The sequence below is a fragment of the Diaporthe batatas genome (assembly GCF_019321695.1).
Source record: "Diaporthe batatas strain CRI 302-4 chromosome Unknown Contig00025, whole genome shotgun sequence".
Classification (NCBI taxonomy): domain Eukaryota; kingdom Fungi; phylum Ascomycota; class Sordariomycetes; order Diaporthales; family Diaporthaceae; genus Diaporthe; species Diaporthe batatas.
Genome location: NW_025408572.1, coordinates 52,913 through 66,936, shown reverse-complemented (window position 1 = coordinate 66,936; position 14,024 = coordinate 52,913). Strand labels below are relative to the sequence as shown.

Genomic DNA, 14,024 nt, shown 5'->3' with positions numbered 1-14,024 from the left:
GTCGTCGGTTCTGGAAGCTCCTGCAGGCCAGGGGGGAGCTGTGAGTCTCGGCAGAAGCTCATGCGGGCCGGGGGCGGTCTAGAACAGATCCCCAGAGCTGTGCTGGCTGCAGGACTGCAGTCAGTTGCATGGGTGAGCTGCCATGCTCCAGCTCCAGCATCCCACCCCACAGAATTCGATCCGGGGCCATGGATGGATGGGGTTGCATTGGGAATAGCATCGTGAAAGGCCCCCTCCACCAGAGAAGCATGATGGGGCTTTCTAGAGGGTTCTGGCTTGTTGCTGCTTGCCCACCTTTCCCTTTCCCTTCCCTTCTCCTCCCGACAGGAGGTTTGTGATGTCTCGTTTCAGTCACCCACCATGGTTACACAACCTGCCGTGGTCAGGTGGTCCGGAGTGATACCAAGAAGCAGCCGCAGCCGCAGCACCTCGGCACCATAGGGGCGCAGTCAGGCCATCCGTCGGCTGCTGTGGTCGTCAGCTCCTTTCGGCCGGGGTTTGGAGGCGGAGAGACCCCAGCGTGAGGCCACACACTCCCCGGATGGACCTCCTGGAACAAGCAGTGTAGGGAGCACAGCGTTCCTGTGCTCCCCGCCGGCTCCCCGCTCGCACCGTCCTAGCTGCAGGCCTGCGGCTGATGGGTAAGTGCACACAACTTTGGTAACAGGGGTCCCGGGCAACGCATGGTGTCTGTTCTGGTCCGAGTCTCAATGTCTGCCGGCGAGACCCGCCGGTGTGGCCCTCTGGTGTTGAACGTGATCAATGCTCGATGCCAGAGCGCGCCCTGCAGTAGCGGCGGCCGAGAAGCTTCGACGGCGAATTCTAACCGGCGGGGGTTTCCTCATGGGCCAGATTGATGCCCAAAGACCTATTGGGCACCGGAGGAGCATGGACGAACACCATCAATGCGGAGGGACGGACAGCATTGATGGATGGGATGGAAGCATCTCGTTGATGCCGGGAGAAACGGTCCGCAAGGTACACGTATCTATCGATCTGGCTTGGGTCGTTGATCCTAAGCTTGACGTGTCTGCCTTGCGGTGACTCTTACCAGGTAATAAATCTGGCAATGGCAACGGCAACCGCAGGACAGGACTTTGATCGATCGCCATTGCAGCCGTGACTGGTTGGCCAGCCGCCCCGACGAGCCAGGAACATGGAAGAAGAGGCTACTGCATGCATCTCGTGGGATGCAACGTCGGGCAACCTTGGCATGGAAGGACGGGCGCAGGGCAGGGCAGGGTTCCAGCAAGCAAATAATAAGCCGGAGGAATCGCAGCCCTGATGTCGACTTTTGTCGCCTTGGATCTGTCGACTCGGACTTCCATTTGGTGTTTGTGTAGCATACCTACTACATGGTAGTACTTGCTGCTGGGCTGGAGCACAAAACCCCCTCTGCCTGTCCATGGGACTGAACCTGACACCGACACGCTCGGGCTGGAGTCATGGCGAGTCGGGCAGTGCCGGAAGAAACCGCGTCAGACGAGGTAGATCAGTCCCACGGGCCGCGGGCGCCTGCGTGCGCCGAGGAACTTGGACGTGAGAGGGAGAAACAGCGGGCGTGCACTCGCACGTAGCCCACCACGAGTCCAGGGACTGAGTTGCGACCGACGCGTGACCGGAAGAAAAAGTAAAAAAGAGAAACAACAGAATGGGGTTGTTGAAGAGGAAGATCCCGGGCCGGATAGTCTGATGTTGAGACGGGATGGATGGGTCCAAGGAGACCCGTGGACCCGCCCATGTACTTTGCTGCCCCCAGATTGTGAGGATATTTCTTCGTGAGGGTGTATTGGTAGCCTTCTGATTAGAAACATCTTGAACGAATAGGCAAGGCATATGAATTTGGAGGTGGCGTTGGGATATGTGCACTTGCCACGTTCTCAAACTTTAACACCAGGGGTGTCAGATTCCATCTCCAGCAGGTTAGGATGTTAGGATGGATGTCTGCACGTCTGGTGATGCTGCAACCTTCTCCGCCGCTCCACTTCCCCTCACGCTCCCTGGAACCCTGCTCGTCCAACCATCCACCACGTGTGCCGCCATGACAGGAACTCCCCGCCGTCCAGGCAAGCCCAAGGTCGAGTGCAACCCGCTTCCGAACTTCCGAGTGGGAGGGGGCAGAAAACCATCCGGCCTTGGTATGCACCTGTGCCAGCTGCCCGAGTAGTGTCTAGCTTGTGCGCCGTGGCGGAAAGTGGGAGTAGAAGAATAGAAATATCCAGCCGCCTTGGGATTGCAATAGCTCCCCACGTTGTTAGTGCTTCTTCCTCCTATCGATGCGATAACGACTTGGAGCAACCTCGACGGAGTAAACACTCCTCCACCGGGCCCAGTCCCAGCCTCAGCTTCCACCGAGTACCACACCTTTCCATGCAGCATACTATACTCTCCTCTTCCTAGGCCAACGAATTCTCGAGCTGCCTTGTTTCTGCATCGACTAGGAAACCTGTTGCTATTTGCGATCTGATCGGATTGTGATCGATGCATGGCCGGATCAAAACCTCCGTTATCGATTAAGAAAACTCAAAAAAAACTCTCGAGTTGGTATCGATAAGGACCACTTCACTCGGCCGGGGTGAGGTGTGAATGACGACTTGGAGATAGTTCGACAGCCTTCTATCGTCTCTGTCCGTTTTCACATATATTCGGGAGGCCAGCCCAACTCTCTACTCAGGACTCATGTGACGTTATTGAGGGGCCTCGTCTCTCTTGACTAGAGAATACGCAGTATCTCTTGTTGTTTCTCGTTCTCCCGCCGACATCCTCAGCAGACAAGCAAGCCCTCAGTCCAGCCGCCCACCATCGTCGAAACGGACCGGGCCTCTTCGAAGCAGACCTACTACGCAGAAAAGAATCCACAACTAGTAGGCCCAACGGGGTCCCATCGCGCAGCCTCTCAAACGGGCCAGACAGGCCAGACGTACCAAGGCCCTGCAAGATCGTCAGCGAGTTCCCACACTAAGGCCTGACCGATCCGTCCCTAGGCCCAGAGTTAGTAGGCCCAGTTGCACCCACGTCAAGATTATCTCACCCGAAACGCTTCAACCTGGCTCAACTGCTTGCTAGCTGCAGCTGCCAGCCAAGCTGGCTGGCTGCCAGGCTGCGTACCTCTGGACTAGCTCGCCTCGAATGTGTACTGACCAGAGCTGCAGACAAAGAAAATAATTCTGGGCTAAAACGATCGACGACGTGTGCATTGGTTATTGTCCAATATACCCCGGCCATTCTGAGGTGTAAGTGACCATTGCTTGGAATTCCACAGCAATCCCCTGTCACTTCAACAAAAAAGAAGAAAAAAAAAAGAGACCCCAAGTCCCACAGCCCACGGGCCAGAACTGGAGTCCACCTCAGCTGCAGTACTTAGTACACATTCGTTCACAACTTGACGTACGGCAAGCTACGTCACTGGAATTTTTTGCCCCCAAAATTTACACTTGAATGCACTGTCTATTGTACTCAGTCAGCAAACCTCCATCATTTCTCACACCCTGATTTTCATTGTTCCTCTACTCGACTGCCATCTTTGCTGATCTGTTCTCTGCACAGAACTTTAAGAAAGTGAAACACGGACCAGGAGCAGCACTCGGCCTCCCAGACAAGGAAGGCCCCAAGGACAACCCTTTGTTTAGCTCCCGAGCCCCGGACCTGCCTCACAACCCGAGTACCTCGAGTACCTTGGTACCTCTGCACGACTGCGTGACTGCCTGCCCCACGGCACTTGCCGTGCCAGCCCTGCACCTGCAACCCCAAATTTGGCAGCGGCAAGACGCATCAGCCAGCGAGGAAGCTGGGTCCCCTTGCAGCTCTGCCACCCACCATCAGCCATCAACTTTGCACCCGACGTCAGCCCGACCCGATTTCTCCCTCTTCTTACACCAGATTCGGCCACAGCTTGTCTGCTTGTCTGCTCAACATCGCACCCAGTGCCTCCCACCCCACCATCTTTAATCACCAGTGTGGCCTTCGTTTTCTCTGGTCCCCTCCCTAGACAAAAGCACTTTTCCTTTGGACTGCCTTGCATCTTTGTCATAGACTTTCGAGTTAGACCTCTTGTCCGAACCAAGAACCAACTGCGGCGCGACCATTCCTCAACTCTTCGGTGTGTTTCGAGGACAACACTTGTGTTTCGCATCACTTCCTGCCTTCAGTTCGACCACCACAACCAGCTCAGGCGCGCATAGACTTTAGAGCTCAGAGCCTTCTCGACGATACCATTTCAACTACCAAAGACAACTGGATCCACTGCCCCAGTCCAACGGCAGCACAAGTCTCGCCCGACCGACCCGACCGACGTCGAAAAGAAAAATCCAACCAACCTTTCAAAGCTGCATGGGATATTCACATTGCCATACAAGAATCTGATACCTGAGGCCCAACATGACGGTCTTCATAGCCTCACTGTGAGTCTTTCTGTCCGCACAATCATTTTCCTCCACATGTTTTGCAACGGGCGTGCATCATACCACAACTCGGTGTAAACAGCTGAGAGGCGGCCATTGGACCCACACCACCTCTACGTCATTATTGAAGCAGTGTTGCCAGAGTGCTAACAGCCATTGCCTATGCCACAGCTTCCTCCCGAAGACAGTCCATTTTACCCTACCTGGCGTCCCTTCGAAAAACGCAAAGCTACTGCCCGAGAACCCTGCCAAAAAGAAACCCAGGCCCCAGGCGCAACGAGCACCACCGAGCCTCTTCCCTGTCCCAAATGCCGACATCACTCCACCAGACAGCCCAGTTGACGACCAGCCCGCTGATGGCATCTTTACCAACGAGGATGGCCTGCGCATCCACTACCACGCCAAGGAGCACCAGTCTCCAGGCTGCGAAACCAAGCCCGAGCCAGGCCCTGGCTACCAGGGCTCTCCTGTCTGGGGTAGGAGGAACGATCAGCCTGTCTCCCGTGCCAACACCCCGCCTCCTTCCTCAATCCTCGAGCATAACAAGCAGTTGAAGGCCAAGGCACAAGAGCTTGGGCGCCAGGGCGTTGTCCAGCCTCGCGCCCTCCAGAGAAGCGACAGCCACGACCGCGTCTTTGCCCACGCTGACTGGAAGGTTGTCCATGCCGACCAGGGCAATGGGGGCTTGCGACATGCTGCCGACGCAGCCATTCGCGAAGGGAAGCTGTCTGACGTCACCTGGGTAGGGACCCTGGGCATGCCCACAGATGCCCTCGAGGGCACTCAGCAGAAGCAGGATATCGAGGACCGCCTCGCGACCGAGTTTGACTCGCTCACAGTCTTCTGCAGCGACAAGGACCTCGATGGCCACTACTCGCATTTCTGCAAGCAGATTCTCTGGCCTGTCTTCCACTACCAGTTGCCAGACAACCCCAAGAGCAAGGCCTACGAAGATCACTCGTATAAGCATTACGTCAATGTCAATCGAGCATTCGCAGACAAGATCATCAGGAACTGGAAGAGGGGCGACGTCATCTGGGTTCACGACTACCACCTGCTGCTTGTGCCTGGCATGGTCCGCGAGAAGCTGCCCGACGCCAAGATTGGCTTCTTCCTGCATGTCGCTTTCCCCTCGTCAGAGGTCTTCCGCTGTCTGGCCGTCCGAAAAGAGCTGCTCGAGGGCATGCTCGGCGCCAACCTGATCGGCTTCCAGATCCACGAATACACGCGGCACTTCCTGCAGACCTGCAGCCGCCTGCTCAATGCAGAGGCGACCCCTGATGGCCTGCACCTAGAGGACCGTTTTGTAGATGTCATCAACCTCCCCATCGGAATAGACCCCGTGAGTCTGAGCGCGCATCGGGAAGACCCCGCTGTCAAGAGGTGGCTTGATGTGCTCCGGGAGCGTTACGCCGGCAAGAAGCTCATCGTGGCGCGAGACAAGCTGGACCATGTCCGAGGCGTCCGCCAGAAGCTCCTCGCCTACGAGCTCTTCCTCAACACCAACCCCGAGTGGCGAGGAAACGTCATATTGATCCAGGTCGCCCTGTCTTCAAGCGAGAAATCAGAGCTTGACGCGACTGTGAGTGATATTGTCACTCGCATCAACTCATCTTATGCAAATCTCGCGTACCAGCCGGTTGTGTACCTGAAGCAAGATATCGACTATGCTCAATACCTGGCCCTTCTGTCCATTGCTGATGCGCTCATGATCACAAGCCAGCGCGAGGGCATGAACTTGACCTCGCATGAGTATCTCTACTGCCAGGACGGCAAGCACATTGGCGAGAAAAAGCATGGCTCCCTGATCCTGTCCGAGTTCACGGGAACTGCCTCCCTTTTCGGCGGCAATGAGCTGTCTGTGAACCCATGGGACTACAGGGCGTGCTCCAATGCCATCCGAAAGGCCCTGGACATGAGCAACGAGGAAAAGGAAGAGCGATGGACCAAGCTCCACAAATGCATCATGCAGCACACTGGTGCTCATTGGTTTACCGAACTGATGACGCGCCTGGACCACGCGCATGACGAGCAGCATCGCCATGATCAGACATCTGTCCCGCGCCTCAACGTGAACAATCTGGTAGAGAAGTATCAAAAGAGCGGACGCCGCCTGTTCATTTTGGACTACGAGAACACGCTGGTCAACTGGGGTCCTGTGAACCAGATCATTCCTTCCAGCCCACAGGTAAGTCTCCATATCATGCGCGCCAGACCACGGCGAGACGTATTTGCTGACACGAGGCACCGCAGCGTACCCTGGATACCTTGAACGAGCTTCTCCTGGACGAGCGCAACATAGTATATGTAATGTCTGGTCGGCGGCCCGAGGAGCTGGACCGTTTGTTCCGACGCGTCCCTAACCTGGGTCTCATCGCCGAGAACGGTTGCTTCCTCAAGGATTGCGGCAGTGACGCGTGGACTGAGATGGCAAACCCCGAGCACATCCGGGCGTGGAAGGAGTCGGTTAAGGGAATACTCAACTACTACCTGGAGCGCACACCGGGTGCCGAGATCGAGGAGCGCCGCTGCAGCCTGATCTTTCACTACAAGAGCGCCGAGGACTGGGAACACGCAGTCAGCCAGGCGAGTGACTGTGCCTCGCATATCAACGATGCCTGTGAGAACCAGCGTGTCCACGCCATCGCCACTGACGGCTCAATAATCGTGGAGCCGGTGGATTGGACCAAGTGTACCGCCGCGGAGAGGATTCTCGAGGACCTCATGAGTCGCCTGCCTGCGAACGACAACACACACAAGGGCCCTGTGGACTTCCTGATGGTGGTCGGGGACGGGAGAGACGACGAGAAGGTCTTCAGATGGGCCAACAATCTCGGAAACGACCAGGTCGTCAAGGACGTGGTCACCGTCAGCTTGGGCAACCGCAACACCGAGGCGACCGCCACCCTAACGCAGGGTGTTTCTGGTGTTTTGGTGGTGCTCAACCGGCTGGCGTCCGCCACCGCTGAATGAGCCCGTCGCGTTTGGCCAGGCCTAGGTTGATTGCAGAAGTCACTTTCGAAGATGCCCGAGTTAGACTTGCGCCGTCGCACGTGGAGACGCCCGGAATGGGACGCTACGGCGTCAGCAGCAATTGGGGTTTTATTTCCCAACCCTGGGCTACCTTGTCGAACGCCGCCTCGTCGCACAGTCCTTCTCTTTCCGTCGCCAATCTTTGTGGCGCCTCCACCCCCATGGGGCTTGGCGACAGGGACCGTGGTCTCATCGGTCAGCCCCGTCTGCGCGACCTGTCAGTTCTTTTGACGGACAGGCTATTTCGAGCAGCACAGGGCCAGGCAGGGGCCGGCGAACCTCGACCGAACAGTTTCTACATGCCCTGCTCCTTGCAACAACCCTTCTCTCCTCCTCACATGACCGTCCGCTCATGCACGTCTGTCTCACTGTGGCTAGTGGGACTGGTGTGGTGTAACCGCCACTCATGCGCGGTACAACGGCATATTCTTGTGGTGTTTCCTGTAGCAGTATCCTTGTTTGTGGTATTTGGTTCTTCTCATTATGCGTACTCTCTCTTCTCTCTCTCTCTCTTTCTGGTTAACCTCATGATGAACACAAAAGCATGGCGATCACGGCACAAATGGTAGTTTCTTGTTTTTAAGGATATGAATGATGGAAAGGAAATGCTCTCACACCCAACCCCTTGTGCTACTTGGAAAAAAGGGCTCGGTGGTATGGATGGATGCCTGTCAGAAGAGTCTGGACACTTGTACGATTGATTGTTGGATAGACGGCGACTCCCCCCGCGCGCTTGTGTGTGTGTCCTATGGATGGGAAGGGGTAAATGAAAGTCTGCCATTCGTGGTGTGGTGTTTGAAAACGAACATGCGTGTTTCCGTGCGGGCGTGCGTTCTCCCCTTTGTCTGGCCAGCATGGTTTGATTAGACTACAGATGCGTGCGAGGGTTGACTGCTATCAGGATCAGATCACATCACATCAAAACACCACCCGCACACATCAACAACACCCCACTCCTCCAAAACCCAACATTACATCATCAAAGATCCGGCCGGGGATAGCTGGTTTCCCCCCGGGGCATTTTCCCCGTTGTACTTTGTACTTGGTTTTCTCTCCTCCAGCAGCACCGTTTTTGCTTTTTTTGATTCATCCAGACTATCCAGACTACTTACTTACTACCTCTGTACAATTAGGATCAGGTTAGGTTAGGTTAGTCCTTCCAAGAGCTCTCAAGCAATCGGAGTTTATGAGTTTGCTCCTCTCTCACTCTCTCTACCTCCATGCCTCGGACTTTGGTGTCTTATCTGCGGTGGTCGCATGCATGACCCCGGGACCGGTGTAGGTGGGCTTGCTAGGGTTGCTGCTAACTTGACCTATGCCGCGGTCCCTCTTGGCGTGTCTGTGCCTAGCTTGGTGTGTGTAGGTAGGTGGGTAGGTATGTATGTATGTAGGCATGTATCATCGAGGGTGGTGTTCATGACGAGGCCATCACCAGCCACTGGCATCGACGCCTACCTGACTAACTAACTACCTAGGTATTTTGGACGGCGTAGTCAGTCAGTCAGTCAGTCCGTCCGCCTTGCCTTGCCTGGCGCATTCCTGCTACCACCGCAACCGCGATACCCACGGCCGCGGCTGGGGGACTTTCCCCCCGCCCTTTCTTTCTTTATTTTTGGGCACGGTGTCGCCGCTTGTCCTCCCTCTGTTCTTGTATCTGCCTTCTGTCTCCCGTCTTGCTAGCCCCGGCTGCAAGCGGCGGGTATCTTGTGTAGGTAAGTAAATCCAACCACCATGCTAACCTTGGAACTCTTAGTACTAGCACAAACGACGTCAAGGGCCGCCCAGCCCAGGCGGCCGTTTACAGAAATAGCTTCTTGATCCCATTCTATATCCGAACAACCCCCTAGCCATTCATCGACGCCTCCTGCGGAGTGGTAACGTTGGTGGCGTGGCAGGCGTGGCGTTCGTTCGTGCGCTGCGCTGCGTGCGTTGCGTGCCAACCGTCGATCTCGTCGACGCCCGACCGACACGCCGGACTCCACCGACGGCGAAGCTGGCTGGCTGGCTGGCTGGCTGGCTTGCTGGCTGGTCTCATTCCGTTTGGTTCGTTTCGTTCGTTCGTTTCCGGCACACATAGACAGGCAGGCAGGCAGGCAGACAGACAGGCAGACAGGCAGACAGACATGTGATCGATGAGAGAGATGAGAGTTGATGAGAGGAGATCGATCTCGAGGGCCTTGCCCCCACGCCCCTCCAGTGCCTATCTGCCTCCCTCTCCCTCCTTCCCTTGCTTCTTTGCCCACTGCCCCGGGGATCGAAAACGCGATCTTGCCTTATTGCCGGTCTGTATGTATGCCTGCATATGTGTCTGTGTGTGTGTCTGTGTGTGTGTGTGTGTGTCCAAGTACATACACCTCTAGATCTAGAAAACTCCCACGACGGACCCTAGCTACGGATCTCGACGATCGCCGGCGGCCCTTCTGTAGCGACGGCAGCCCTCGACAATCTATCCATCTACCTGCCCGCTTCCGGATGTGATGAGTTTCTACGCTGGCCTTTTGTTCACACCTTCGGCCCCAGGGGGGCTCGCAGCTCGAGTGCCCTGCCTGCCTCGGGGGGTTGCCTGGGGTGCCGGTCTGGGCTGGGCCCGGCTGGAATAATTGCGCTGGACCAACACACACAGGTTCTTCACCTCTCTCTGTCTCTCTCTCTCTCTCTGTGTGTGTGTATTTCTCCGCCTCATCAATCAAGACGAGACCCATCAAGAGACGAGATGAGCACCCCTTGCTCCGTGCTCCTTGCTGGACCCCGTCGGGAATCGACGGCCCCAACCAACCAACCCTTGCAAGGATTTCCCAGGCCGGGCTAGGCCCGGCTGTTGTCTGTCTGCTCTACTCCGTACCTAGCTAGGCTAGCACGGCGTGCGTCCGGAGTTCTGCAGGTAGAAACAAATGCTGGCTTTGCTGCTGTGGCTGTAGCCCATCGCCCCGTCGCCCAGCCCCGGGGGACGTCTGTCCATCCCTCCTATCCCATCCTATCCCATCCCATCGAAAAGGGGGTAGCCAGATAGGGAAGTGGCTTGTGACGGACGCAAGAAATCTCCAACTACAATGCCACGTGAAAGCCGTAAACGTTCCTATCACAATCGCTCCCGTGTACGGCAACAAGGTCCTTTGGGGAGCTAGTGCCCGGGTTGCAACGTCGAATTTCTGCGTGGGGTTTCCCTGCCCCGGGCCAGAGGGAGCTAGGAGCTAGCCAGCTGCTGTTGTAGTGTGGTGTAGCGTGGTGTAGGGCAGCGAGCTCAGCCAGCCCGGGCCTGAGCGGGTGCGGGTACCCATCAGTGACATATGTCAAAGCTATTGTGTTCGTCTGACAGCTCCAAATAGGGGGCTAGCCTCAGCGCACGCACGTGCTGGGCGCCGGCTAGTGTTGAGACCCGGGGGCTCAGCTGGCCCAGGTGGTCGGCCCCAGAGCGAGCACAAGAGAGAACGGTCAAGTTGCAGTTCGGCTCAGTTCATACCCAGGGCCGGTCGGGTGGAGTGTGTTGTGTACTGTACACGACCGACTGTACGCCCAGCCAGCCGTGGGTCCTCGCTTCATGTTGCCCGGCAGGCCGGCCAGGGCTCCACCTTGTGGGGCCTGGGGGCAGGGCTTTACTTTGAGTTAGGTCACCCTGGCAAAACTGTGGGTGCATGGCAGGGGCAGCTGCAGTGCCGCTCGCGCACATGATGTGCTACTGCTGTACGTTGTCCGACCTGCCCAGGTGGTGCTTGGGCGTCTAGGTGCATGGAAGTGACAGCTCGCTTCAGTGTGCTCCGCAGCCTTCCATTCCTTTTCCTCATCGCCGTTGTTGTCTCAGCGCGCGGGAAGCAGTTGTTGGCTGCGGCAGGGATCAGATATCTCTCAGGGACTCGGCACTGTCACTGTGCAGGCTTCATAATTAGCGCAATACATTTGTTCTCAGAGGTGTCCTCGTCGCCTCCGACCTATAGTTTGCTGGCACACTACACCCACTGGGCGTCACAGCAAAGGCGGTGTTGCTCAGCTGTAGGGCTTAGCATGAGATGCAGATTCAGCGCGATGGGCGCCCTCGTCCCCCGCCAGCACACCCACACACGTTAATACAAATCTCGGGAAAGGGGTCTTGCGGTTGGGCAGAGTGGATACAGACCTGCAGCTGCTTTCCACTCCCAGGACCAACAGGACAGCAACACGGGTTCTTCAAAACAGCAGCCTGTTGCCATGAGATGTGTTGGGGAGGTCTCAGACGCACCAGTGGATCGACCCTCATCAAGACCGACCGTGATAGATCGATTTGACAGGGCTGGTGGAACGGGGGCAGAACCACTGCAAACCGCGTGTTCGTCCGCATTCCCCGAGCCACCGCCTCGACCAAATGCCGCAACAACCAACTGCACGGCCCCATTCTCTTCAATATTTGCATCATTCTATTTCTCCAGACAAGAGAGAGTGGAATGTGATGCATCATACATTCAATTGTGGATCGCTGCTCGGCGGCGGTCCGGCGACAGCCTGGGCTATTATTGCATCCTGTCTAAACCCCACACTGATCGCTGCAGCGCGGGGGCCCTGGAGGTACTGAACAGAACGAACCAGTTGGTGTTGGGGAGGGGAGGGTTTGCAGAGATAGCTCTGTCGTTGTGATAGCTCGTATTTCAGACGACGCAACGCGCATGGTGGTACATGGCTTCTAGGCTGGCGAGGCTCAACGCGGCTCTTCGATAAGAGCCATCAGATTGCTTGCGAAATTTCGTGGAACCTGGTCCGTCTTTCCGGTAGGGAAATGCAACCCTGTTCCTAGGCAGCGAGCGGACTGTGTCCGTGGAGTGCGATCGATGCTCGGGCGTGGGGAAGAGGAAGCCCAATTTCCGTGCTTCCCCCGGGGAGCGGAGAGATTGGGACCTCGCGACGTCAATGTTGTGTACTCCGTATAGTAGCCTAGCCGTTGGATGCGGCCCGGTCTCCTCTAAGCGACAACGGCATGGGATGCCAGTCTCGGCGGAAGAGGGCCGTTGTCTCTGATTGGCCGCGGACTTTTCCGTACAGGGCTGGTTTCCCGCGCGAGGTTAGGTTACACTGCACCGATGCAACCATCCCCGGTTGGCATTCGGCTGCGTCAGAGGTTGAGCCCTATTTTCACCACAACTGCGCTATCTCCAATCGAGAGGAGCATGACCGGCTGGCAGCGCCTTGGTAGTGCAGGTAGTCGATGGATGTAGCAGTGATGGATGGGCTGGGAAACGATGGGCAGTAGACAAGAGATGATCCATGCCAGATCCCCCAAGCCAGCCCTCGCTCTCTCTCGCTCGGACCGAGATGGCTCGTCCTCGGGCCCAGTCAAGGGCGGGCAGGACAAGATAACCAGCGCAAGACGCAAATAGCAGTCCCCGGTTGCGTGTTGGCGCACTGATTTGGCAGTGGCCGACCAATCTAACGACCTCCCGTCCTTGTGGTAAGGCTTAGGACTGGTGGGAACCGGTACCCGAGAGCGCCTCGTTTTGGGGGATGGGGTGATCTCTGCAATGCGGTAACACACAAGTTCTCCACACGTATTCCTGCCTGGAAGGGGCATATCTTAACACTGATGCATCCTTCTCAGTGCCAGGGATCACTCGTCGTGGTGGTGGTTGCCCTTGGGCAGGCAAGCAAAGATGGAGGTGTCAACTTTACCTCGCAGTAGCAACCCGGACGACTGACTGCACGCACCCTGGCTAGCCCAGCACTAATCTGGATGGCTTCCGCACTTGAGCTCACCCTAGCATTCATTGTATGTGCGTTTCGAGTACCGTCGAGCGCGCACGAGGCATCGAATCCGCGTATCGCCGCTGTGCGACGCATAGAACAAAATGGACACCACCCCACAGTCTTCCCTGCAGGCGATACTGTGGCGTCGACCCCACATGCGCCTTGCGATGACAAGACCTCATCACCGCAAACAGACAGGTTCTAGGCTGAGGGCGACCCCGCAGGGCCGCAGGCTCAGGGCTCCAGCTCATCGACCAGCCCAGCCGCCGTGCAGTAGATGACAAAGGACATGCCACGGCTCCGCCACGGCTCACCTGGGCACCCACCCACGCATCTGGCATGGTCCGCCCCCAACTGCCGGGTCGACAGCCTTTTCAACGCCTGCAAGCTGCAAGTTTGCATGGGCTGTGCGATCACTTGACCCTGCAACGGCAGGCTCCGTGACGTGGCTCTGCCATATCGAGCTTCGTCAAGCCGTGCGAGAGGAGTGAGCTGCCCGCCTGGTGGTATGGCAGCTTTCATCCAGTGTTGCCCAGGTCACTACAGACACCACCACCATTGAGACCTCGAGCTGAGATCCACAGCCATGTCAGGGAAGGCCAGTCTCGAAGGCTGGATGGTAGCGCTAGGATCGACGCTGGCACGCAGCTGCTCACGGATTGGCAGCACCAGGGGTGAGCAATTGGGAATGTAAGGTCCCATTGTGCCAAGAGGTTCTTTCTTGGAACCTACCGTCCGCTCTTTTCCCCATTCCCCGGATCACCAAGTAACCGCCCTTAGCGCGAGTCGACACACGAGGTAACCATTCCGTCGCGCGGCAAAAATGGTGTGTAGACGCTGCCCGGCCTCGTGCGAGGGCGCAAGCATTCCTGGGGTCTTCCTTGC

General features: G+C 57.0%; 1 protein-coding gene across 1 annotated transcript; it reads left to right on the top strand.

Moving 5' to 3' along the window:
- The first annotated feature begins 1,310 nt into the window (after positions 1–1,310).
- Positions 1,311–8,639, top strand: KVR01_013289 (uncharacterized protein). The gene is made up of 5 exons (XM_044794633.1): positions 1,311–2,991; positions 3,153–3,459; positions 3,547–4,400; positions 4,572–6,588; positions 6,654–8,639. Exons 3-5 carry the CDS (start codon positions 4,378–4,380, stop codon positions 7,371–7,373), a joined length of 2,760 nt encoding a protein of 919 aa, XP_044637743.1. The 5' UTR covers positions 1,311–2,991; positions 3,153–3,459; positions 3,547–4,377; the 3' UTR covers positions 7,374–8,639.
- The last annotated feature ends 5,385 nt before the right edge of the window (positions 8,640–14,024 follow it).